The sequence below is a fragment of the Schistocerca cancellata genome, chromosome 3 (genome assembly GCF_023864275.1).
Source record: "Schistocerca cancellata isolate TAMUIC-IGC-003103 chromosome 3, iqSchCanc2.1, whole genome shotgun sequence".
Classification (NCBI taxonomy): Eukaryota; Metazoa; Arthropoda; class Insecta; order Orthoptera; family Acrididae; genus Schistocerca; species Schistocerca cancellata.
In genome coordinates, this window is record NC_064628.1 from 342,278,515 (window position 1) to 342,303,587 (window position 25,073).

The 25,073-nt window shown below is 36.1% G+C and overlaps 1 protein-coding gene across 1 annotated transcript in view; it reads left to right on the forward strand.

Annotated features, from left to right (window-relative positions):
• Window positions 1-25,073, forward strand: part of LOC126176298 (uncharacterized) — a 370,925-nt gene that overhangs the window by 296,473 nt on the left and 49,379 nt on the right. Inside the window, exon 17 of the mRNA XM_049923448.1 lies at window positions 11,069-11,270. Within this exon, the coding sequence (XP_049779405.1) occupies window positions 11,069-11,270 (202 nt within the window). The remainder of the gene's footprint in view (window positions 1-11,068; window positions 11,271-25,073) is intronic.

A 25,073-nucleotide genomic window follows, 5' to 3' on the forward strand; every position in this document is an offset into this window, starting at 1 on the left:
AGTCCTAATTATAGTTAGAAGCAACCATTGGATTAATTCAATGCAGAAACATGGTTAATGAGAATCAATATTTTACAGTAACTTGTTTTGTGAACATAATTGTTTCCCGACAAATTCATGTTATTGAGTGCTGTAACATCATCCTACTAACAAACAAAATATGTTACATTAATGCTATAAAACAGTGCTTATATCCACCTAGCATGTTTGGCATTACAACATTATAAATTTTCTTTAGCTCTAGTTAATCGAATTTATACAACATTCCTAAGTAAACATCTTAATAAAATTATTTTACAGCCAACCTCATCTTTGCAGCATGGTTTATTAAGTCAAAATTAAAATTTATTGAACCACATCACATTAACATAACATGTGACATAAAGTTTCAGTTGCATCTATTGTAAATATTGCATAAAAATGTTCCATTCCTTTCTTTGATCATGCATCATCCTATAAAAAAATGAAGAACCTAAAAAGCAAATAGAAAGAGAGAAGAAAAAAGAAGCATTTTCTTTAGAACAATGGATTATCTGTGATAGTGAGAAAATATGTATATACCACATGCAGAGAAGATAAAATTTAAGTGCAATCTATAAATACAAGGCCTCACCACATAAGTTGAAAAACTCAAAAATTACATCAGTATTTATTACAAATTCAATGCAAACAAGAGTTTTGCTGCCACAGTTTGGAAAGTGATATGCTAGTTGATAGCTACCAGACAGTACATTGCTGCGACAACAAAAAAAATTTAATTTATTCAGCATCTAGCTCTGATTATGAACTGTTAATATAATTTATGGTCTTGATACAATATACCAAGAGTCAGCTTAATATATTCTGATGAGAAATGCTAAAAATGTCAATAACTGATGCTTTTGATAAAGAGATGTTATTAATCAGTTGTATGTGGCCATGACAGAACATAATATGAGAAAACAAATAAGATTGTGTTCTATGGAGCATCAAAGAATGCTTTAAGGTAGCAGCAACGAATATGTAATCTGTTTTAATTGATCAAATTTGTGGGTGTTTATCTTGAAATAGCATGAACTGTTTAAGTAAAATGATTTAAATCTGTAACTAGACAAGTAGCTATACATTTTTAAACATGTGGAATAGTCTGAAAGAATTATGTAAAAATTTAAATGTGTGTATAAAAATTGTTCTCCTTAATGCTTACAGTTAGTACCTGATTCTGACAACTGTTGAAAGGTGTTTAATGTATGTACTTGTTGTTGTCATAACTTAAGATTTTTAACTAGAGTAACTGTGTTTTCACTTTACCACAAGTACACAAATTCAATTAGAACTAAATTGTTGGGAACATTTTCCATACAGTTTTTCCTTTTGTTTAATTTATTTATATTAAACCTCAGAGCATCATCCTGTGATGCCTTACACACAAATAAAAATCCATACATTTAATCATGAAACTGTAAGTATTCACCCTGTGTCATGCAACTGGAGATCCTGTGTGTCCATTAATTTCCTGGATTACTTTTGTTACTTCCTCTGTTGTTTTCCTTCATTGCATCCATACTCATACTCCCCAGCTATCATGTGATTAGAAAAAGTATGATGCTTTCATCCTGCCTTGTGCCATTTATATGAGTACCAAATACTTCTGCCAATGGTGGTGTAGCAGGTAGAGCATCCCCGGGGGTAAAAAGCAGCTGGGTTGATAGGCTCGCCACCTTCCCTCTCCTAGTGCCACAGTGGACAGAAGGCTGCCCTCTACTGCAACGAGGTCAGAAGCTCATTCATGGGTTGAAAGCCACAGACTTCCTTTTATTACCAAACAGTATAACAAGCTCTATTAATTAATAATTACCTTTAGGTGGCCTTCAAAATTTTAGCACAAGCTTTTTATTATCTTTCTAATAATTAATTCACACACTTCTCTTGGAACTTTATTGACCAGAAACTGACAGCTTTCTGTGACCAATAATGAATTTGCAGTGAATGATGAGAAGCCCCAATCATCTAGGCTCTGACTCAATTTCTGCACTAACTACTAATCACTACAAATAATTTAGTTATATATTTAAAATTATTTGCAGAATAATTCCCTACATTTCTCCTTTGGAATAGTAATTATTTAACATTTTTTGTTCTAACTAAACAAAGTTCAGAAATGATGTACATGGTCACCCAGCTGCATTACTCAGCTTTTTCTCCAATATAAACTGTTCTGTTTTTAGGAGAACTGGAAATACACCACAACAATACAGTCCATATCATTACAGAACAACAACCAAGTCTTACTGTACCATGATGACGAATGCAACCCATTGCTTCATGGGGTCTGCACCATTCTGATACCTTACTGTCAACTGAATGTTTCACCAATTAGCCAAATCATATTTTTACAGTGGTCTACAAACTGCTGATTTCTGTTTGAATCCAAGAGAGATACACATATTGATTCATGTTGTTGCTAAGAACATTGTCATTAATTTCCTGCTGCCAAACCCCTCTACAATCACAACTACATTACAACTTTTCTAGAGTTTCTAATCACAATGGAAAAATAATATCTGCCATTTTAGTCACAATTATCATTTTGTTATACAGCAGCTGAGACAATAATGCAATTAAGAGGGCTATTCAAAAAGTATCCGACTTTTATTTATAAAATCATCTTTATTGAGATACAATTGTTTTACTCTAGTCACCTTCAAAGTAGCCCCCTTCAGTTTCTACACACCTCTCCTAATGCTACTGCCACTGCTGAAAGCATCGCTGCAAAGCCTCTTTTGGAAAGCCTCTTTTGGTATGGTTCACAGCTTCTCCATCAGATTCTGCATAATACCTTCCCTGTTCTGAAATCTGGTCCCTTTCAGTGTCTTTTTCAGTTTATGGTAAAGCCAGAGCTTACTTAATGATAGCCCAGGGGAATAGGGAGGCTGACAAACCAGATCCGATTTTGTGTTTGGCCAAGAAACTAAGAATTAGTTGAGAATGATGAGCAGCTGCACTATCGCGGTGAAGGTGCAAACTGCCTGCTGCCCATAACTGCAGCCAATTGCATTTCACTGCCTCATGAAGGTGACACAGAACTTCTTGGCAGTACACCTTATTGACATTAGTACCTTCTGGGGCATACTTGTGATGGACCACATCACTGGAGTCGAAAAGATAGTCAGCATGACTTTCACGTTGCTGCCAGCCTGCCTCGCCTTTTTGAGTCTCAGAGATGATGGATGCTCCCTTTGTGTTGACTGGAACTTTGTTTCTGGGTAATACCCATAAATCCAGAATTTATCACCAGTGATCACTGTTTAAGAAAATTGGGATTGATGTTCACAGAATCCAGCTTATCCTGTGCAACCTCTGAATGAAGTTGCTTCTGCTGAGTTGTTACTAACTTTGGCACAAATTTTTCTGAGATACTCCTGAGGTCCAAATCTTTCATTAAAATTGAACAAATGGCTCCAGTACCAATTTTAACCTTGTCTACAAGTTCTCTGATTATGATTCATCTATCCTGTTTCACCAGGGACCTCAAGTGATCAATAATAACCTCATTTGTGGTCGTTGAGGGCATACCTAATTGTGCTTCACTCTTTACTGATGAGTGGTCATCTTTGTAGCAGTTTTACCAGTCCTTTATCTGTGTGATACCCATTGCTTTGTCCCCAATCACTTGTCACATAATGCAGATTGTTTTAACTTGATAACTGTTAAGCTTAAAACAAAATTTGAAGTAATAATGTTCGTCCACTTTTTCTGTCATTTTATCCACAACATAAAACCTGATTACTTCAATTTACATGTGTTCACTTGTCAAGAGCAAGCCAGTGACTGGTTGTCTATACAATGAAAAAAATCAGGCACACACATTAAGTATGTGTACAAACTTAGAGTGCACATGCCCTAATACCACTGTTGGCTTAAAGAATAAAATATGAGGTTGGGTGCTTTTGTAACAGCCCTCATAGACGTGGGATGGCTCCACAGTCTTCATGTAATTATTAAATATGATAGTTACCTCTTGCATCTGTCATAAAAATCTATTTCATTATACTACAAGTTACAGAAGAAACAAACCAGTAATATTTTACTCAAACTCAGATTTAAAATTTAGTGAATTAGCAGATATAAATACACTTCTTTGCATTTTCACACCATAATCTGAATGGACACACATATAAACGATTCCTATCCTATCTGTTATCTTGTGTTGGGTGGAATATGTCCCACAAGGAAGTTCAGGCTAAACCTGTAAAATGCATTTAGAAAAGAATTTGTGAACTGTTGGTACTGTGAACTTATTTTCTATGGTAAGTAGCTTCTTGCTATAACCACTCAAAAATGCTGTACTGGCAAGCAAACATTGCCTATGCATTCCTGCCTACAGATATTCTCTATCAAGGAAGTATGTTAAATCAGAAATAAGCTGTTATTTTATTCTTGAAGAAAAGGAACTGGAAATGAGAGATTATCAATATATATCCTCTACATTGTGGTGCTTAACTGCTGAAATCTCTTTTAAGATACCAAATTTATTAATATAAATGGATTTATTGTTAATATGAAGTCATTTGTAAATATCTGCTATATCACAATCATTCATTAAAATAAATCAGAGTCACAGCTTAACTGAAGTATGCACCGATATATATTTTTTTAATAGTTGTAAGCAGGAGCACTAATTTTGGCAAGATTGCACAGAGAATAATTAGGTACTAAATATTTTTGCTGTTGAACACACTGTTAATTGATTTTCATTATGGAGTTCTATTTTTCTTTCTCATTTATTATGGAAGAGAGTAAAGAATCAATATTGAAGTAAACCTTAAAATTTCATTATAAGGATTGTTTATATTATATTCTGGAGGATGCTATACAGAAACTGTATGTGTGAAATTTTAACATTCTCATTACTTAACTGAAGAGATGCTTTGAAGATGCATTTCTGATTTTCATTCAGTACTCACTGAAAAGCTAAGGAGAAGAGAATTTTAGTGAACAAAATTAAGTATCAAGTAAAAATAAAATTGCAGGAAATGTTTCCTCCTGTGTTCAAAAGAATTTCTAATTTTGACTCATATTAAATGCTGTTCTCTGTAGAGACCAATAACATATTCATGGTTGTGAGCAGATATATAGTAATGTACGACCATTTTTTAAGGCCTGAAAGTCTTATTTTCTTTCACTAGGATTGACACTACATGTATCACATTTTAATGTACTGTGGGATGACTTAGAAAGAATATGGTTAAACTTGTCTTGAAGTTCGTAATTTACTTTACATAAAAACTCATTTAAAATAATGAAACTGATACGTCTTTGGAAAATTGTATTAGCTCACACTGCAGCAACTAATTCAGCAATGTCATTGTGGCTAATGCTTCTTCTTCTTCTTCTTTTTTTTTTTTTTTTTTTTTTTTTTTCATGATTTGCAGTTTGAAGCCTATGGACTCATTAATGTAGTTAACATGTTCCGTTTATGAAATCTGTAATTTAACCAAACATAAATGACAAGTGTAAGTAGCAACTAAAGATCATTGCAGCTGACACATCATGTGTTTCAGACAGCTCATCGTTTATCTTTATCATTCAACATGGTACAGCATCACATACCAGGCATATAATCAACCACTGCCAAAGCTGAATACAGTAGCTGTATTCAGTCCTGTGTCCATGGTCACCTCTGTAGCCCAGGAGTTAGCATGCCAGTTAACTGATGTGACGGGCCTGGATTTAACTAGAAGTGACCAACTCCAATTTTTCTGTGGTGGGAAGATATAGAATGGAGTACACTCAATGAATGTGGTCCAAATGATAAACTGCTTGATAAAAGTGGCAAAATTAACATGCAGTCAGAAAGTGGAACCAGATCGAAAGGCTTGTTAACACACTAGGAGCCACATGTTATTTATTGACCCAATGTCTGCATACATTTTAAATTTTTCTGTCAACTCATTGTTGACATAATCCCTATCAAATGTAATTACGGTATCTAAAGTGTCCAAATAATAAAAGGACACAACATCCATTTCCTGAGAACTTGCGTTTACATAATAAGCTTGAGGAATACAATGAACTGGTTTCATTAATTCACTACAAACCTCTCCTAAAATAAGGATTTAGGACACATGCACACAGTTTGCTTAGGTTTATTTACTTGTTAACTTTTCACAGTATAGTTTCCCAAAAATAATAATGGGTTGTTAGTATTTGGGTTGAAAATTATCTAACAATGTACAATAAAAAATAACAAAAAAGGATACACTGTTTCCATGTTCTGCAACTACTATTATTACATTTGCAGTTGATACAATTTCTTTTGTGATACATAAATTAGCTGGATTGCTCAAAATAATGTATTACTGCAGGGACAAAAAGCTTTCTTTTTTGTTTCTATAACAACATCCTGGAAAATTTTCTGCCAATGTGACATAATGTAACACAGTGTAAGCTTGCTCACACCAAACATTGGAAAACAAGTATTTTATGCCCTTTACTGACAATGAGAACTAACACTTAGAATGCTGAAAGCTTCTAGATTCTGATGTCCATATCTTTTCCTTGACTTTATAAAATCCAAATATTACACAGAAACATCAGTTTAACAAAGAATAACTTAATTCAAAAAGTACTGAAACATTCTTTTCTTATAAGTTTTAGCAGTTTTCCAACTTCTAATCTCTAGAAGTTTTTTTGTCAGTTGTATGTAGGTGCTGTTGATAGGACTGCTACATGTATGATGGTGTGCAATGGTCATTGATTCTCCATGTAGGAATGCACCTTAATGTAACCTGAAAACAGAAAACTCAAATTGTTTAAAGGTGAAATTATTCTCTCAGTATTTCCAGGCAACATTAACACAAAGCCATGAACAAATAATAGGAGCTACCTTTAGTGCTGGACAACCATAGTTTTCAATCATTAAAGTGTATGATTCCTAGAATATCCACAATGGAAGAATATTTTCTCATGCAAGAGGATAATTACATACCAGTAAAATTATACCATCTGTCAGTTATTTATTTTGTAAGTCCACTCATTATATTGTATGTTTTGGTGCATAAGTATGAATGTAATACACATAGCTGTTTTCCATGAATTTATTTGCAGCTGAACTTCCTCATGACAACATTAGATCTACTACATGTCTGCTAGTGTGTTACACTTTTTTCATAAGTTACCTATAAGAGAAATATCTCTTGTAAGATGGTAATAGCAACACTATAATGAAACACCTTTGGTGAACATTGGGCATGTGTTGGCTGGTACTTAGGAAAGAGAAGGATGGAACATCCTACAGATGGTAACATCATTATGAAGCCTTTATACCACTTTGTTACCAATTATTCTGCTACACAAAGATTTGATTTCTTTCTGTAGCAAGATCAATGCTAGACATATATCCAGGTCTCTGCTGTTCAGTGTGCAGAATGTACGAGGGCAATCCATAAAGTACATTATGTTTTGGAATTAAAAATAAATAAAGAATTGGAAATTTTTTTTATTGTATACAGTTGAAAGCCACACTTAAATACTACTTTTCTACATAGTTGCCATTTAAATTAAGGCACTTATCGTAGCGATGGATGAGCTTGAAAATTCTTTCGTCGTAAAATTCGGCCGCCTGCGCCTTCAACCACGTGGTTACCTCTTCTTAAAGCTGTGCGTCGTCATCAAAATGCTGCATAGTCAACCACTTCTTAATTGCTGGGAATAAGTGGAAGTCGCTCGGTGCCAGGTCGAGACTGTACGGCGGATGAGGAAACAACTCCCACTTAAAAGATTCAAGAACTTCATGAGTGGCATTTGCCGTGTGGGCCCAGGCATTGTCATGAATCAGCAAGATCTTTGAGCCCAACTTTCCCCTGCGCTTATTTTGTATTGCTCTTGTGAGGTTGTGCAGAGTTTGGCAATACCTTTGAGAAATTATTGTAGTGCCTCTTTCCAGGAAATCCACAAAAATCGTATTTCTACCAGGTTACTGATTAACCACGTGGTTGAAGGCGCAGGTGGCCGAATTTTACGATGAAGGAATTTCCAAGCTCATCCATCGCTACGATAAGTGCCTTAATTTAAATGGCAACTATGTAGAAAAGTAGTATTTAAGTGTGGCTTTCATCTGTATATAATAAAAAGAATTTCCAATACTTTATTTATTTTTAATTCCAAAACGTAATGTACTTTGTGGATAGCCCTCGTACCTCACTGCAGGCATATTTTCTCATGTTTATTATGTCAGCAGTTTGACTTGACATGTACCTGAAAACTATTTCAATGTAGTCCAGACTAACCTAAAGTTATTCAGTGACCATCTTCTCCTTTTGGTAGCAGAAGTTTATTGGAGGCCTATATTTATTTTTAAGATGATATCTGAAATAGTTCCACAAGATTCTTTGGTACGGTTCAAGTCAGGAATTTCACTGAAGATCTGAGATCTATCCTGAAAGAATCTAAAACCAATATCTGGTTCTTCTGAAACACTGCATTCAACAGTTTTAATCCTCATGTGTTAAGGGCGTCTTCAAAATGTTTGATGTAGAGCAACACTCTGTTCTCCAGGGTTCAATCATAACAATGCCGTTTCATCTAATTATTGGTAATACTCAACTGATACAATTCTACAGCCAAGGGCTCTTGCAAAAGGTTTTTAAAATTTCCATTTTAGTTTTCCCCCAAAAGTATAAAGTCAATGGGGAATTAAATAGCTCCTGTACTGGGATACAACAAATATTGTTGTGGGTTGTTTCATGTTGATCTTGCTGGGCATTAAGAAGTCATTCAAATAGTTAAGCACTATTTGTCTCCTCCAGCTGTTATATGCACATCCATCAAATTGACTGTCATGTTCTCAGTCTATAAGGAAAAGACAATGCCCTTTGAAGGACAAATGTAATTAATCAGGTACTTGTAACTGACCTCCCCCCCTTTCCCCCAGAAACACAGGTTCAAGAACTAATTATGCAGCATTTGTCTTCCCTTCAGCATTCCCCAGAAGAACCCAATCTAAAGAATCTACACAATGTTTAAATGAAAGGTGTAAACAGTGTCATGTAGTCAAAACTGTCAATCACTATGCCATTTATGTATGTTGTGGCACCATGCATTTTTTGAACTTTACATGAATGGAGTGTCTAAAAGCTCTAATACCAAAGTGATTATGCTTGGATTATAGGTTAGTCTTAGTGTTTCTTGTTTATTTTAGTCACAGATTGAACATCTGTGAATGTCTGGTCACCCCAGTAACAACCTCCTACAAAGTGACTGTACTCCTTTTAGGAACAATGTACTTATTTGCATAATGTTAGCTTGAACAATGTACTTAGTTGCACAATATTAGCTTGCTTTAGTTGTGTACACTACTTCATGGTTTCAATGATAGGCTTTCTCAATCTTGAAGTGTAATTGATACCATGCCCCATACCTTCATATTTCTTATAGGTGATGAAATCCATCTGAAATTAGATTAAACAATGGAAACTCCAGGTAGGAATACCATCAATGTAGGAAAAGATAGACTGCTACTTATACCAAAGAAGACAGATCAAGTTGCAGACAGGCAAGATTAAAGGACACTCACATGTAGCTTTCGGCCACAGTCTTTGTCAGTAAAGAGACACACACACAATATACACACATAAGCAAGCACATGTCATGCACACACAACTGTCAACTCTAGCATCTCAGACCAAGATTCTCCCTCCAACCCTAGAGTTCCATGAAAAAATTGAACTTCTTAGGCATACATTGCACATGAAACAATGATACCTTCTGTTCATTTTTGGCTGCGCCATTGTAAAAGAGCAGCATAATTCATCAAATGTAGATCTCTTCATGCTTTTTTGTGCAGGTGGTCCAGAACTAGAATCACACTTCCTGATAAAATCTTTATTTTCTGCTTATTCTTTTTAGTGTCCGGAACAGTCTGCATTCCAGTAACATAATCAGCACTTAGTTTTGCAGCAGTTTCCCCCTTCTCTAATCTTTCAGTTGATTCTAATTTGTTGACATGTGTTGTTTGCTTCTGCATTACAAATTTCTTTTAACTTGCTTCATTCACACTTACATGCCATTGACATCAGAAAACTGAGTTTGTTTTCGATGTACATGGAGCAGGCTAGGTTGGCCAATAACAATGGAAATGTTACTCTGTTGTGATGTGGCAGTCGTTTAAATAATGTAAATGGCACTTATTGTCACATGGTGTGTCATTTATTGCTATTAGCCAGAGAAAAACATTGCATGTCTTTTTTTTACGCACACATAATCCACAAATTGGATAATCTGCATACAGATAATCAGGAATACACTGAAAATACACAAGCAGCAATGAAAGCTCTAAAATTTTAGAGTAATGTTAATTGCTGTGAAACTGGAGAAGGAATCTCAGAAGAATCAACCCCTGTTTTGAAATCTTGAATTATTTATGAATTCTTTCACTACTTCCTATTATATCAGTAAATCAAGCTTCTTTTTCTTTACCACTCTCTCTTCAGTTTAAATTATCCTTATCTGGTGCTTTATTTTTTGTTTTTGAATAGTTAGCAAGTGTGGCTGCATATGTACATGGAAAACAAAGCCTCTTGTGTTAATGCACACATATTTCACAAATAGAAGAAATGTAAGAAACATCCTCTGGACAAACAGAAAAAGATACATAAGTTAAATTTATTATCAGCATAATAGCAATTTTGTGGGTTATAATAACCTTGCATATATTTCATGAAACTATTCATATGTTCACTTCTTGCACAGAATGAATTTCAATGCTTACAGTCTAATGTAATCACTAACCACATTATCAGGTATCATGAAGTACCTTTATTGATGTAATCTGTCTTGATGGTAAAACATTAGGAAACACTGGCATGACACACTATTAACAGTATTCTCAGGCCACACTTGGTACTGTATGAGACCTAAAATTTTATTTCCAATGTGAAACTTTTGTTTGGCATAATGATAGATCAGTTTCAATTCCCATATAAACAGGGTTTAGGTAGATATGTATTACTGTTCTCTTCATTAATTTTTAAATGACAAAAGTATTAGTTAATTTACAACCATTTTTTTCTGTTTATCCATGTCTCAGAGCTGCTTTTGAGCACTTTGTGCGCGTAAGCAAGTCGGAGCGTAGGCGTGCTGAGAAGTTGGTCGGTGGGGGAAGTCTGGGGCGGAGCTTCTCTCGCTCTTACGCAGGTGGGCTGGCAGAGCGTTCATCCCCAGCTACTGAACGCCCTGGTCCTGGGCCCGCACCTGAGCAAGAGAAGGAACGCAGGCGTTCTAGTCTCAGAGTAAGCCTCAAACAGAACTATATCCCACATCTTGCTTTTAAACTACTGAAATAAGACCAGATATGTAAAAATGGCTGGTCTTTTAAGTTTTAAGTTGTGCAGCCCCACACTCATCTTGATGTTTTCCATTCACCCCCAATAAATCAGGGTTTCCCAAAATACTGCTCTCTACAGAGGAAAACTACGAAAGCAGTGGTGTGAATGACAAAAACAACATAAATACCTGGTGCTGTACTTGGTTCAGAAAGTGTATGTTGTTCGTACCCTAATATTTAAGAAAGATAAAAAATGCAAATTCTACAAAACACATCCCTTTTGGATTGTTATATATTTTAGAATAATGGTTGAGAAAACATATTTTAAAAATACAAGTAAATTGCCTTTATGTTTAAGACTGATATAATTTTTAACTTGATTCCCACAGATTATCTCTAAAAATCACAGTTCTTAACTGCTGTTCACTCTTTGGGAACCCCTGATATCAATAATAACATTTTCCATTCACAGAAGATTTCATCAACACATATCATCACATGACTTTGTAAAAATACAGTCTCACATAGTAAACTACTGACCTGGAATAGGATTAAACTTTAGGAATGAACAACATCACACACTGACAATTACTGTTATTACAAAAGAAGGGTCCTCACACTCCTTCATTTCTGCAAGATGCTGCTGTTACTTTTGTTGTGTGATGCATGGCTTACTTGCTTCCTTATTTGACATTGTTTTGGTTAATTGTTTCATAAATTTGGTTGTCAATATTTTGCATCATAATGTCAACAATTATGTACATGTTCTGTTCCGCTATGCCATTTTAAGTCTTATTTCAGTAAAGAGATGTGACAAAAGTGGATGTACTTCCAATAGTTAGGATCAATGTAAATGTAGCAAGAGCTAGAGGCCAGAAAAAGCACATTAATAGAATATAAATAATAATAATAATAATAATAATAATAATGTTACTTACACCAAAAGAGCATGCAAGAATTAGGCAATTTAAAATGTGTAAATAATGAACTGTGTGCTGTAAAGTATGTATCCATGGAATTAGAGTATCTAACGGCTATATTTTTTATTACCTGAGCATTTAATGACAAATGAAAACAAAATTTTGATAAAATATAATGTATGGTGCTGAAAAAAACTGCCAAGTGAAAAGACTTATCACAAAATGCTTTAAAATGACAACCACATACTATGATTTGATGGACAACTTTTTGACTTCCTTTTATACCAATAAATGAAAAGAAGTAAAGTTTTGGTTTAATGTCTCTTCAACATCAAAGTCATCAATTGAAGAGAGGAAGTATAGTTACAGTTTAATATCTCATCAATGTCAAAGTCATTAGAAATGGATCATCAGCCCGGATTGGAAAAGAGTGGGAGAGGCTCAGAAATGGGCTTGTTGAGGGATATATTAGGTTTTCACACAATGAGCATTTAGAGAAACTGCATATCTACATTGAGGGTGGTGCTACTGGTGTTTGTCCATAGCACATAACCTTCTGTAGGCTATTTTTCTACATTATAAACTCCTGCAGCAGTAAAACAAACTCACAGCTACGTGCCACAGATGCTATGGTGTCTGGCTCTTACCATTCTCATTGTACATTTATTAGGAGTGTGCTGCTTGCTTGTGGCCTAGGAAATGAAACAGAAATATATTGCTGTGGCCCATTTCTTTTATATCGGCTCTTACATTGCTCGCTCTACATTACTGAGTACAACATATGTAATAAAATAATTTATTTGCTGTAAGAGCTTAAAAGATCACAACTATCAATATTTCCTTCTCTTGTAACAAATGCACACATGTTACCCACAAAAAATTTCTAAAAATAACAATGAAAGATGTTGTACACCTGGTATGTCTTTTGTGAAATAAAAAAATCACTCCTGCTTCTGTTTTGAAAATTGGTATTTCTTTCTGGTGGTTTGAAAATTGATATTTCTTTCTGGAAGGCTTTCAAAAAGCCCACATAAACAAACTTTTCATGAAATACAATACAGTACAGTGATTATAGGTCCCTCTTTCAGCAACATCGAAAGAGTGGGCTTGTCATCATGAGACTATCAACAACTTTAAAATCCGAAGGAATGTTGAAGTTAACTATCCATGAGCTTACTGAGAATACTTTCACCTACACTTTTTCTTTTGTGACTTATTTTATTATTTATTATGTAATTAGATAATCAGATTCTTCTGAATTGTTTATACCAATTCATTGGCTCTTGCAGTTCATTGACATCCATCATTCAGTTTCATATTTTGTGGGTATATGTTAATATTATTGCCTCATTTTCTTATTCAAATGTTTTTCACCATCTATCTTAATTTATTGCATAGTTGTCACATCTCACTATGTTTCACATTCATGCTGATAAGTAACATATGTTGTGCTCGTATTTGAACAAATCACCTTGTCAGTAGTCCAACAGTATTTTGTCATGCATCTCTATCAAAATATGCTTGCTTGAAAAGCAACACCACTTTCCTTTGAAAGACCATCCATGGTCTAAAATTAATACTATTCTGAATGAGATGAGATTGTTCTCATGTATAATAGTAGGCGGAAGGCTACACTCAACAACATGTATATTGTGGGCAGCATATTGAGACTGGAGATAATACAATAATTTATTTCTTCAAAATGATTTGAAAGATAATGTATTACCCATACACCAGGCTTTAAGAAGGATTGTTACATAAAGGGGAGCTATGAAAAATATGTTATGGTCCTGTAATTGGGAAAATAAAGTAGCAATATAGCAAACATGAATAACAATGACATTGTCTGAACACAACAACAATGACATAGTACTAATTTTAAAACCAAAGATTATAAGGAGGGAATATTGTGAAAAACACCAAGGAACAGTAGATTATTTTAATAGGGAAGGGCCATAGGAGAAAGAAAACATGAATGAAAACAGAGTAACACATAAAATATGTTAGGTAATTGAATACAGTGGTTTGAGGAAGTACTGAGAACTATGTAGTATACATGTTTGTGTGTGCGCATGCATTAGTGTGTGTGTAAGTGTGTGTGTGTGAGGGGGGGGGTGGAGGGGGGGGGAGAATGCATGCACAAGCATGTGCACATTTAAACCTGCACTAGAACAGATTTGCAACAGCTGTCACAAATGGAAAGAGGCCTTATATAAGTTTTATACTATTTGGATAAATTAATTTTCATCTGTAGCTGCATTTTGGAAAAGTTTCATTGGAGTAGTTTTTTTTTCTCTTAGTATATCTTCTAATCTTCCAAAATGTCTCCCTTGTTATTTGGTTGCCCATCGATGCACCTGTGTGTCATGACAAGCCAATTTCACTGAGTACTCACTCAGCTCAGACACATCTAAAAGCCTACCAATACCTGCCATTCTCATTTGTAGATAGGTATCATTCAATGAAATCAAGAATGCAGTAAGTGCTGACATTAGAGATGACCCCAGAAAAATCATGTCATTAATTAACAGAATTATTCTCAACCTTCACTGTTCTCTTTGCTGGATTTTCAACTTCCAAGTCATATCTTCATTACATTTATTTCCCAATCAATGCAGTATATCAGTCTCCTGCTGTCTATTTATTCTCAGTGTATGTAGCAGAATCAGTTTTATGTTCGGTACAGAAAAGTTTTAGTGTTATCAAACTTGATGTAGAAATGAGTCTACACCAATAATGTTGGTCATGTGGTTAAGGGATGCCTGTGTACAACTAAGATGCTGGAGGCAGATCGATAAGAAATCAAAGATTTACGTTCCCATTAGGTACCAGTCAATATCAGTTTGAAGATGTCATTCCCCATTTTGAATCTGGTATTTCATGATTTCAATTTCAGCTAGGAGCCTGCCTATTATTTCTGTAAAATTTCTTTGTCAGTGTTCTTACTCATGTCTTCTTTCTTCACTAGTTTTCACTTACTGATTTCTCTTATATTTTTAACTTTTACTGATCTCTGGCCCTCAGTTGCACATACTATCATTCTGAAAATTTTCACATTAGGTCCATCTGTGTGTAACTGAATAAAACCAGTTTTATCATTCTATAAATATTTTGCATTAATTTTTGAAAAGCGCCATCAGTGGTCTAAAATATACATATATTATGTGTATATTATTTTGTTTTACACGTTTACAACCTCTCCAGTTAGAAACAGTTCCTACTGGGACTTCTTAATCTGAAATCACAGTGTCTAGTGTGTAAAACAAAATAGTATACATATAAATAAGTACCAATATATATTACTGACTACTAATGATCTTATTACAGACTACTGATGATATGCATGATAAACTGATTTTATTCACCTGCACATAGACAAATCTAACATGAGAATTACCAGTCCTTGTCTTTTCTTCATTGGATTTCATCCATCAACTCTCAACTGACTTCAAGTTCCTCTATTTAAATGTAGCATATCTTTTTTCCTTCTCTTCCCTTTAATCTCTCACCCACAATTTATATAAATTTTTCTTGTTACCTGAAACTTCTCTACATACGTATTGGTCTGATATTCTCCTACTTCACATCAGATGAGATTACACACATTATATCAAATTCACTTGGCCAATACCCCAATCAAGCACTTGTTCATACTCAGTAAATTGCTTATTATTCAGATGTTGTCTCAACAACCATACCTAAAAAGTACAACTTTGAAATATATTTCATAATATATATATTTCAGGCATCAGAGTTAACATATTAATCACTGAAACATATTAACTGTTGCTTCTTTTGTTTTGCGGTTGTAACTTCCCTTGGTTTTTCTTTTCTTCTTCTTCTGTAGTGGTCAATCCAAGGATTGGTTTGCAACAGCTACAATGGCAGCTTGTCTCCATTCTGTGCGTCTTTCAGCTTTTCTCTTCATTTCTTTATAGGTGGCATTATTAAATATGAATTACAAGACAGCATTACCTTTTACATTGTCTTCAAGCCAGTGATAGTAATAAAAGCAATTGCAAAGTGCCTCACAGAAATAAAACTGTGTAACAAGAGAAATGTGATATGAATTGCTTAAAATATATGCCCATGGGAAATATTCACTATTGTGTGGATGCTTTTCGAGACTTTCCCACAATCACACAAATATACAGTAGCAATGTGTACAACAAAATTGTTCATTCACATACGAATATTTCACAAGATTTATAGTTTCAATGATAAATGGTGTTTTCAAAAAATGTAACTGCAAACAATGAAAAAATAACTGAATGTAACAGACACAAAATTATATGAACTATTACTTTTTTTTAAATCCACACAAACCTAAAGCACTTTAATAACAGATTTACTCTAAATGTACTGAACTGGGTACCTAACTCTTGATTCTCTCAATCTTCTACTGCTGTAGTTAGGTGTCTGTGCATTGCCAGCAGTTTTATTAAATCTGTCTCAGTGTACTGCTATTGATACCTGTAGTGTCATACAGTTGTGGTGATATTATCAGTTTCTTATTTTCCTGCAGACAAACATCAGGACTCATAAACAATAAATACGCAAATATTTTGTAAATAATTCGTCACAAAAACAGAGAGGCATGAACCATGTTTTATGGTAATCTTTCTAACTCATCCCATTGTAATGATTACATGTTTTGTCACCATTAGAATAATGTATCCCTAATTCCCACCTAAAATAGGCAAATCTGAAGATTCAGATATATATGTAACATTTTCTGAAAGTCTTGTTCAGTGTATATGTAACACACGAAAATCAGAGTAAGGTGTGCCACTTGTCTGATCATATAAAGCAGAGAAGAAATTATTACTGGTTTATGCACACTGCTTCCAGTGGGAATTATGGATATGTCTTAAAGATATAATGGTGAACAGAAAAGAATTCTACCATTAACTTATTATTTTTCACTGTTAAATATATACAATGTGACCTACTTTCTGTAAATATTGGTATGTAATTAAGAGTCATTCAAAGAGAATATAAAAATATATTTAAAAATAATTATTTGGGTTTTATTACACAATGATTGTGTTAGAGAGCTTTATAGGTAATTACAATAATGGGAAGATCGTCTCAGTCTGTAAATAATCACTGAGAGAACAGGTCACTGCCGACCTTAAAGAGAAATCAGTGTATAAAACAATGATTAAAGTTTTCATGTTTCCAACCTACTTCAGAGCAGAAAATTTATGCATGTAGAAACACAAATATGTAATACACATTCATTTCCACTAATATGAAAATAAGGAAATTCTTGTAAACAATGACTGACATGACAGACCGCCATTCATTTCAAAGAAGAGGCAGGAAGATAAGAAGTGTAAACTACATCTCTGTTGCGTAGGAACATAAAAATTTTCAAGCTTTTTGCTCTTCACTACCTTTTCTGTATATATTTATTCCTTATCGCTTCATCTTTAATGTGAGTTTTGTAAATAAGACAACTGAAAGGACAATTTATATTTTTACTGAAGAATACTTGTACAGGAAGTAATTAATGATTTCAGTGGTAAGAAAAGCAATTTACAGGCTGTTTTAAACTATTTAGTGTATTTCAGAATGTATTCCCACTCTAAAGCAGAGTGTACTCTGTTTTGAAACCTTATGGCAAATTGAAACTGCTGCCAGGCTGAGACCAAACTTTTGCGGGCAATACTGTTATGACTGAGACATCCAGACGTAACTCATAACCCACCCACTCAACTTTACTTTATCCAACATCTCTCGTCTACTTCCAAACTTCACAGCAGTTCTCCTGCATAGCTTGCAGGACTAGTACTCCTGTAAGAAAGGATATTGTGAAGAAATTGCTTAGCCACAGTCAAGGGGATTGTTTCCATAATGAATCATTCCCTCTCGTGGACTGGCTCACAGTAAACATCTGTCAGAAAGTTTCAAAACAATATACACTCCACTACAGACTAAAGAGTAAAAAATATATTATGGAAACAATACCATAGTTTGTGGCTAATCCAGTTCACTGTATTATCCTTCCTTCTAGAAGGGCTAGTCTCACAAGGCATGCAGACAAATTTCTGTCACAAGGCATGCTGGAGAACTTCATGAAGTTTGTAAGGTAGGAGAAATGTACTGTTGAGAGTGAAGCTGTGTGAGCATGTCATGAGCTGTGTCTGTAAATCTCAGTTGGTACCAGCACTGCCCGCAAAAGGCAAGGCCTCAAGTTCGAATCTCAGCCTGGCGCATAGTGTTAATTTGCCAGGAAGTTTCATGTTTACCATGCGTTTGTTAGTTGTCCCAGAAAAATCAAGTCTCTTAGTTCCATTACTGGACATAGATATAGAGATAAAACTGTCAGCATTTTAATCCTAAATGAAAAGTCCGTCAATACTGTTATCTCCAGAAATGGGATTTGTCAATTATTCAAGCAGTATCGGTTAATGATAAGTGCATATACTCTTTGTCATCCAGGAATATGGTGATACAACCCGGAAAGCTTTAGAGGAGTACTGAAAACTTGCTTTCTTTCCTTTCTTTTTTGTGCTGATACAAATCTTTCTACCTTTTTAGCATGTAACATAAAAACAATGCATTTTTTGAGTAACATCATTAAATGAGAATAAATTCCCTGCAATTTTGATCATAATAACTTTTCGGTCTACTGTGCAGTTTTATAGCAAATGCTTATGTCAATGAATCACTGCTTTCCACTGCCAAATTTTTTTATCACTTCTTCTCCAATGTATGCAATGAAGTCACTAAGACTTTCTTTCACTGTTCATTGGTTTCTCTGAAAATTACTAAAAATTCTTGGAGAAACTGCTGAATGATAATGAAGAATTTGAAAAGTTGTAGACATAAAGTATTCAATGAAATGTGTGCATATAAAATGTTATTAATATTACTTGTTATGAGCAGTAAATGGCTAGAACTTCAAGGGCTAAATATTTATATCAAAGTAGTCTTTATTCTGGAAGGTTTGAGCTGCTCGGGGACCTCTTCCTCAAAAGTGTCATGGTTGCCTGTATATATGTATAAACTGTGCAGAGCAGTTCCTTCAGGCAACTCTTTTTTTACAAAACCTGTTATTCTTATGAGTCATTGTGAAATTGAATCAAAAAAGTCTTATGACAACATTTGAAAGTTGGCAGTCAGAATGTCGACTTGCCTTCAACCCTTCGATGCTATGGTGTATCAAATTTTACCACGCACAGTAACACGAAAAGTTGCTACTCACCATATAGTGGAATGTTGAATTGCAGACAGGTACAACAAATAAGCTTTTGGCCAAAACGCCTTCTTTTGAATTAGACAACATACGCATACACCTTCATACAATGCAACTCACACACATGACCACTGTCTCCAGCTGCAAGGCCACCAGATTTGGCCTTGGCCTTACACTCTACCTGGCCTTCGCAGTCCGAGACAGTGGTTGTGTGTGTGTGTGTGTGTGTGTGTGTGTGTGTGTGTGTGTGTGTGTGTGTGTGTGTGTGTGTGTGTGTGTGAGTTATGTTTGCATGAATGTGTGTATGTATGTTGTCTAATTCAGAAGAAGGCATTCTGGCTGAAAGGTTCCCTGTTTATCAGTCTTCTTGTTGTGCCCGTCTGCAACTCAACTTCTCCACTGTATAGTGAGTAGCAACTATTCTTGTCATATTGTTGTTGTTGTTGTTGTTGTGGTCTTCAGTCCAGAGACTGGCTTGATGCAGCTCTCCGTGCTATTCTATCCTGTGCAAGGTTCTTCATCCCCCAATACCTACTGCAGCCTACATCCTACTGAATCTTTAGTGTATTCATCTCTTGGTCTCCCTCTGCGATTTTTACCCTCCACGCTGCCCTCCAATACTAAATTGGTGATCCCATGATGCCTCAGAATATGCCCTACCAACCGATCCCTTCTTCTAGTCAAGTTGTGCCACAAATTTCTCTTCTCTCCAATTCTATTCAATACCTCCTCATTAGTTATGTGATCTACCCATTTAATCTTCAAAATTCTTCTGTAGCACCACATTTCAAAAGCTTCTATTCTCTTCTTGTCCAAACTATTTATCATCCACATTTCACTTCCATACATGGCTACACTCCATACAAATACTTTCAGAAACAACTTCCTGACACTTAAATCTATACACGATGTTAACAAATTTTGCTTATTCAGAAATGCTTTCCTTGCCATTACCAGTCTACATTTTCTATCCTCACTACTTCGACCATCATCAGTTATTTTACTCCCCAAATAGCAAAACTCATTTACTACTTTAAGTGTCTCATTTCCTAATCTAATTCCCACAGCAATACTCTATTTAATTCAACTACACTCCATTATCCTCATTTTGCTTTTGTTGATGTTCATCTTTATCCTCCTTTCAAGACACTGTCCATTCCGTTCAGCTGATCTTCCAGGTCCGTTGCTGTCTCTGACAGAATTACAATGTCATCGGTGAACCTCAAAGTTTTTCTTTCTTCTCCATGGATTTTAATACCTACTCCGAATTTTTCTTTTCTTTCATTTACTGCTTGCTCAATATCTAGATTGAATACCATCTGGGATAGGCTACAACCCTGTCTCACTCCCTTCCCAACCACTGCTTCCCTTTTGTGCCCCTCAACTCTTATAACTGCCATGTGGTTTCTGTACAAATTGTAAATAGCCTTTCACTCCCTGTATTTGACCCCTGACACCTTCAGAATTTCAAAGAGAGTATTCCAGTCAACATTGTCAAAAGCTTTCTCTATGTATACAAATGCTAGAAATGTAGGTTTGCCTTTCCTTAATCTATTTTCTAAGATAAGTCATAGGGTCAGTATTGCCTCACATGTTCCAACATTCCTACAGAATCCAAACTCATCTTCCCCTGAGGTCAGCTTCTACCAGTTTTTAGATTCATTTGTAAGGAATTTGTGTTAGTATTTTGCAGCTGTGGCTTATTAAACTGATAGTTCAGTAATTTTCACATCTGTCAACACCTGCTTTCTTTGGGATTGGAATTATTATATTCTTCTTGAAGTCTGAGGGGGGGGGGGGGGGGGGGGTATTTCGCCTGTCTCACACATCTTGCTCACTAGATGGTAGAGTTTTGTTAGGTCTGGCTCTCCCAAGGCTGTCAGTAGTTCTAATGGAATGTTGTCTACTCCCGGGGCCTTGTTTCGACTTAGGTCTTTCAGTGCACTGTCAAACTCTTCACACAGTATCGTATCTCCTATTTCATCTTCATCTACATTCTCTTCCATTTCTATAATATTCTCCTCAAGAACATCGCCCTTGTATAGACCCTCTATATACTCCTTCCACCTTTCTGCTTCCCCTTTAAATAATACTGTCATTTTCCATGCATATTTTTTATGCAGTTTTTCAGTCTTCCCCACTGCACACAACAAAGCTGTGATGGTGAAGTCATAGCTACTGGAAGGAACAGTTGTGAATGGCTAACAACCTCTGAAAATTATTTAATAGGGGATATTTTTGGTACTTTCCTCCATTAACACATTTGACACTGGAATACCCATATGTCTTTATTTTTACCGTTATTCCACAAGAAATCAGAAATGGAAGGTATAAGAGCTTCTGAAGATGGATAAATATTATGAAGATCCCATACCTTAACCACAGGTAGTCCTGCATCATTTCCCACAAATGTCACGTAATGAATAGTTTGATCTGAAATAATTATCTTGTCTTCAAGACAACTAATTCACAAAAGCACTGAACAAAAGAATATGACAAGGCAATGTATAAGTGATGTAAGGCACATAAGCTATGGTGGTAGGGGAAAGAAGGCAGATTCAAATAACAGGACTCCACCTGCAGGTCTCATAAGGGGCTTAGGATATGAATGCTGAGATAGAAATGAAGGAAATGACTGAAAACACTCAAAAGGAAAGTACAATAGGTAACAGCAAGAAAAGAAAATTATTAGGGTCCAACTTTCTTGGTCCACCTCCATAGAACAGTGGTCAGGATGCCTGGCAACTATGCACATGACCTGGGTTCAATTCCTTGTACTCCCAGGGACTTTTCCTTGGAGGAAGGATTGGAATGGGGTGCACTCAGCCTCACTAGGCCAATTGAGGGGCTACATGATTAAGAAGTAGTGGCTCCCAGGTCAAAAAAACTGACAGTGACTGGGAGGGCAATGTGCTGACCCCATACGCCTCATACCACATCCAAATGACACCATCGTCTGAGGATGACATAGAGTTCAGTCGGTTGTAATTAGTCAATCTGGGCCTGAATGCAGAGGTTTGCTTTGCAGTTTTTTTGGGAGTTTAGTCTCACTCAGTTTAATACAGAATGATGTTATTTGAAAAATTAACCTTTCTTAAGTTACAAGGAAAAATGTAAAAAAAACTAATTGAAAGTTCAAATTTGTGACTGGTATCTGAAATCAATTTAATACAGACTGATTTTACTTGAAAAATATACCTTTCTTAAGTTACACAGAAAAAAGTAAGAAAACTGATTAAAAGTTAAAATTTGTGACTGGGACCTCAAAATATATCAATGAGCAAATTTTTAATGCTTCTCAAAAACTTAACACCAAGGCTCCATTTTGGGCACCCTACGGCCATAATTTATTGCCTACACACATTACTGGATGTGCAGATCAGAAATGTGCATTCATTAGAGTGCACATAGTAACACTGAGGACTGAACATATGTGTTGAGTACACTTTGCTAATGAACTTTCAAAAAAGAAACCATATTATCAACAACAAAAAAGCTACAGTAATACTTTTTGAAAACATTGATATTTTAAGTATGTAAAAGATATAGGTGAGCCAGTGTTTTAACCATTGCACAGTAGTGTTTGACATCTTAAAAGGACTCACATATCATTTTATAATAAGAGACATTTTCCTCTAACCAAAGCAAACAATGAAATATGTCACTGAAAAGCTACATTTGGAACAAAAAAAAATATTATCTAGCATTAGTAACCAATAGTCCCTTTCTCATGGGGAAAACAGGGATCAATTGGGAAAGGTTGAGAAAAGGAGCTGATCACTCAGAACCAAGATGGGGAGTAGCCCACCTTCAGTACAAAGATGTATTACTTCTTGTCAAATGGGAGCAATGAGCAGAGAACGGGCACAAAGAAATGTGATAAACTACTTAGCTCTTGTACACAACCCTAAACTCACTCTCTCTCTCTCTCTCTCTCTCTCTCTCTCTCTCTCTCTCACGCACACACACATACACACACACACACCACCACCACCACCACCACCACATACACACTTCCATTACACTGTTACTCCCAAGTGCTGGGAGAGTTAACAGTGTTCTCTTTCTCTTTCTCTCTCTCTCTCTCTCTCTCTCTCTCTCTCTCTCTCTCTCTCTCTGTATGTGTGTGTGTGTGTGAGTGTGTGTGTGTGTGTGTGTGTGTGTGTGTGTGTGAACCTTATATAAGCTGCAGTTAAACTGGTACTGGATAAATGTACTGGGAAATGAGTGTAAGAATTCAAAAACATTTGAAGATAACTCTGCATGGTGTGCAATTACCTATTTTACACAACTTTTTTTACCACTCACTTTTGAAAAATAAATAATTTATTCAGCCATATTGATTCTGGAGATAATTCTGTAAGAGAACAATGCAAAATAAGCTAGCGCAGTGGGAGATGGTTATTAGCTTAAAACATGCCAAAATGAGCTTCCTGATTAGTTTATGTATGTAATGATTCTATTACAGCTTGGTATCCATCTGACAATAAGCAAATTTATGTAATAAAAGATCTGAAACTCCAGAAGTTCTAGACACATCACCTTTACTTTGTGCTTAAGATTTAAATCAAAAGAAAGATATTAGAATGTGGTATTCTTCTTGCTGTTGTTTATTTCCTGCTTACAGTTATAGCTTGTCTATCACATGCCAAAAATTTACCAATAGTGGTAAATACACTCCTGGAAATTGAAATAAGAACACCGTGAATTCATTGTCCCAGGAAGGGGAAACTTTATTGACACATTCCTGGGGTCAGATACATCACATGATCACACTGACAGAAACACAGGCACATAGACACAGGCAACAGAGCATGCACAATGTCGGCACTAGTACAGTGTATATCCACCTTTCGCAGCAATGCAGGCTGCTATTCTCCCATGGAGACGATCGTAGAGATGCTGGATGTAGTCCTGTGGAACGGCTTGCCATGCCATTTCCACCTGGCGCCTCAGTTGGACCAGCGTTCGTGCTGGACGTGCAGACCGCGTGAGACAACGCTTCATCCAGTCCCAAACATGCTCAATGGGGGACAGATCTGGAGATCTTGCTGGCCAGGGTAGTTGACTTACACCTTCTAGAGCACGTTGGGTGGCACGGGATACATGCGGACGTGCATTGTCCTGTTGGAACAGCAAGTTCCCTTGCCGGTCTAGGAATGGTAGAACGATGGGTTCGATGACGGTTTGGATGTACCGTGCACTATTCAGTGTCCCCTCGACGATCACCAGTGGTGTACGGCCAGTGTAGGAGATCGCTCCCCACACCATGATGCCGGGTGTTGGCCCTGTGTGCCTCGGTCGTATGCAGTCCTGATTGTGGCGCTCACCTGCACGGCGCCAAACATGCATACGACCATCATTGGTACCAAGGCAGAAGCGACTCTCATCGCTGAAGACGACACGTCTCCATTCGTCCCTCCATTCACGCCTGTCGCGACACCACTGGAGGCGGGCTGCACGATGTTGGGGCGTGAGCGGAAGACGGCCTAACGGTGTGCGGGACCGTAGCCCAGCTTCATGGAGACGGTTGCGAATGGTCCTCGCCGATACCCCAGGAGCAACAGTGTCCCTAATTTGCTGGGAAGTGGCGGTGCAGTCCCCTACGGCTCTGCGTAGGATCCTACGGTCTTGGCGTGCATCC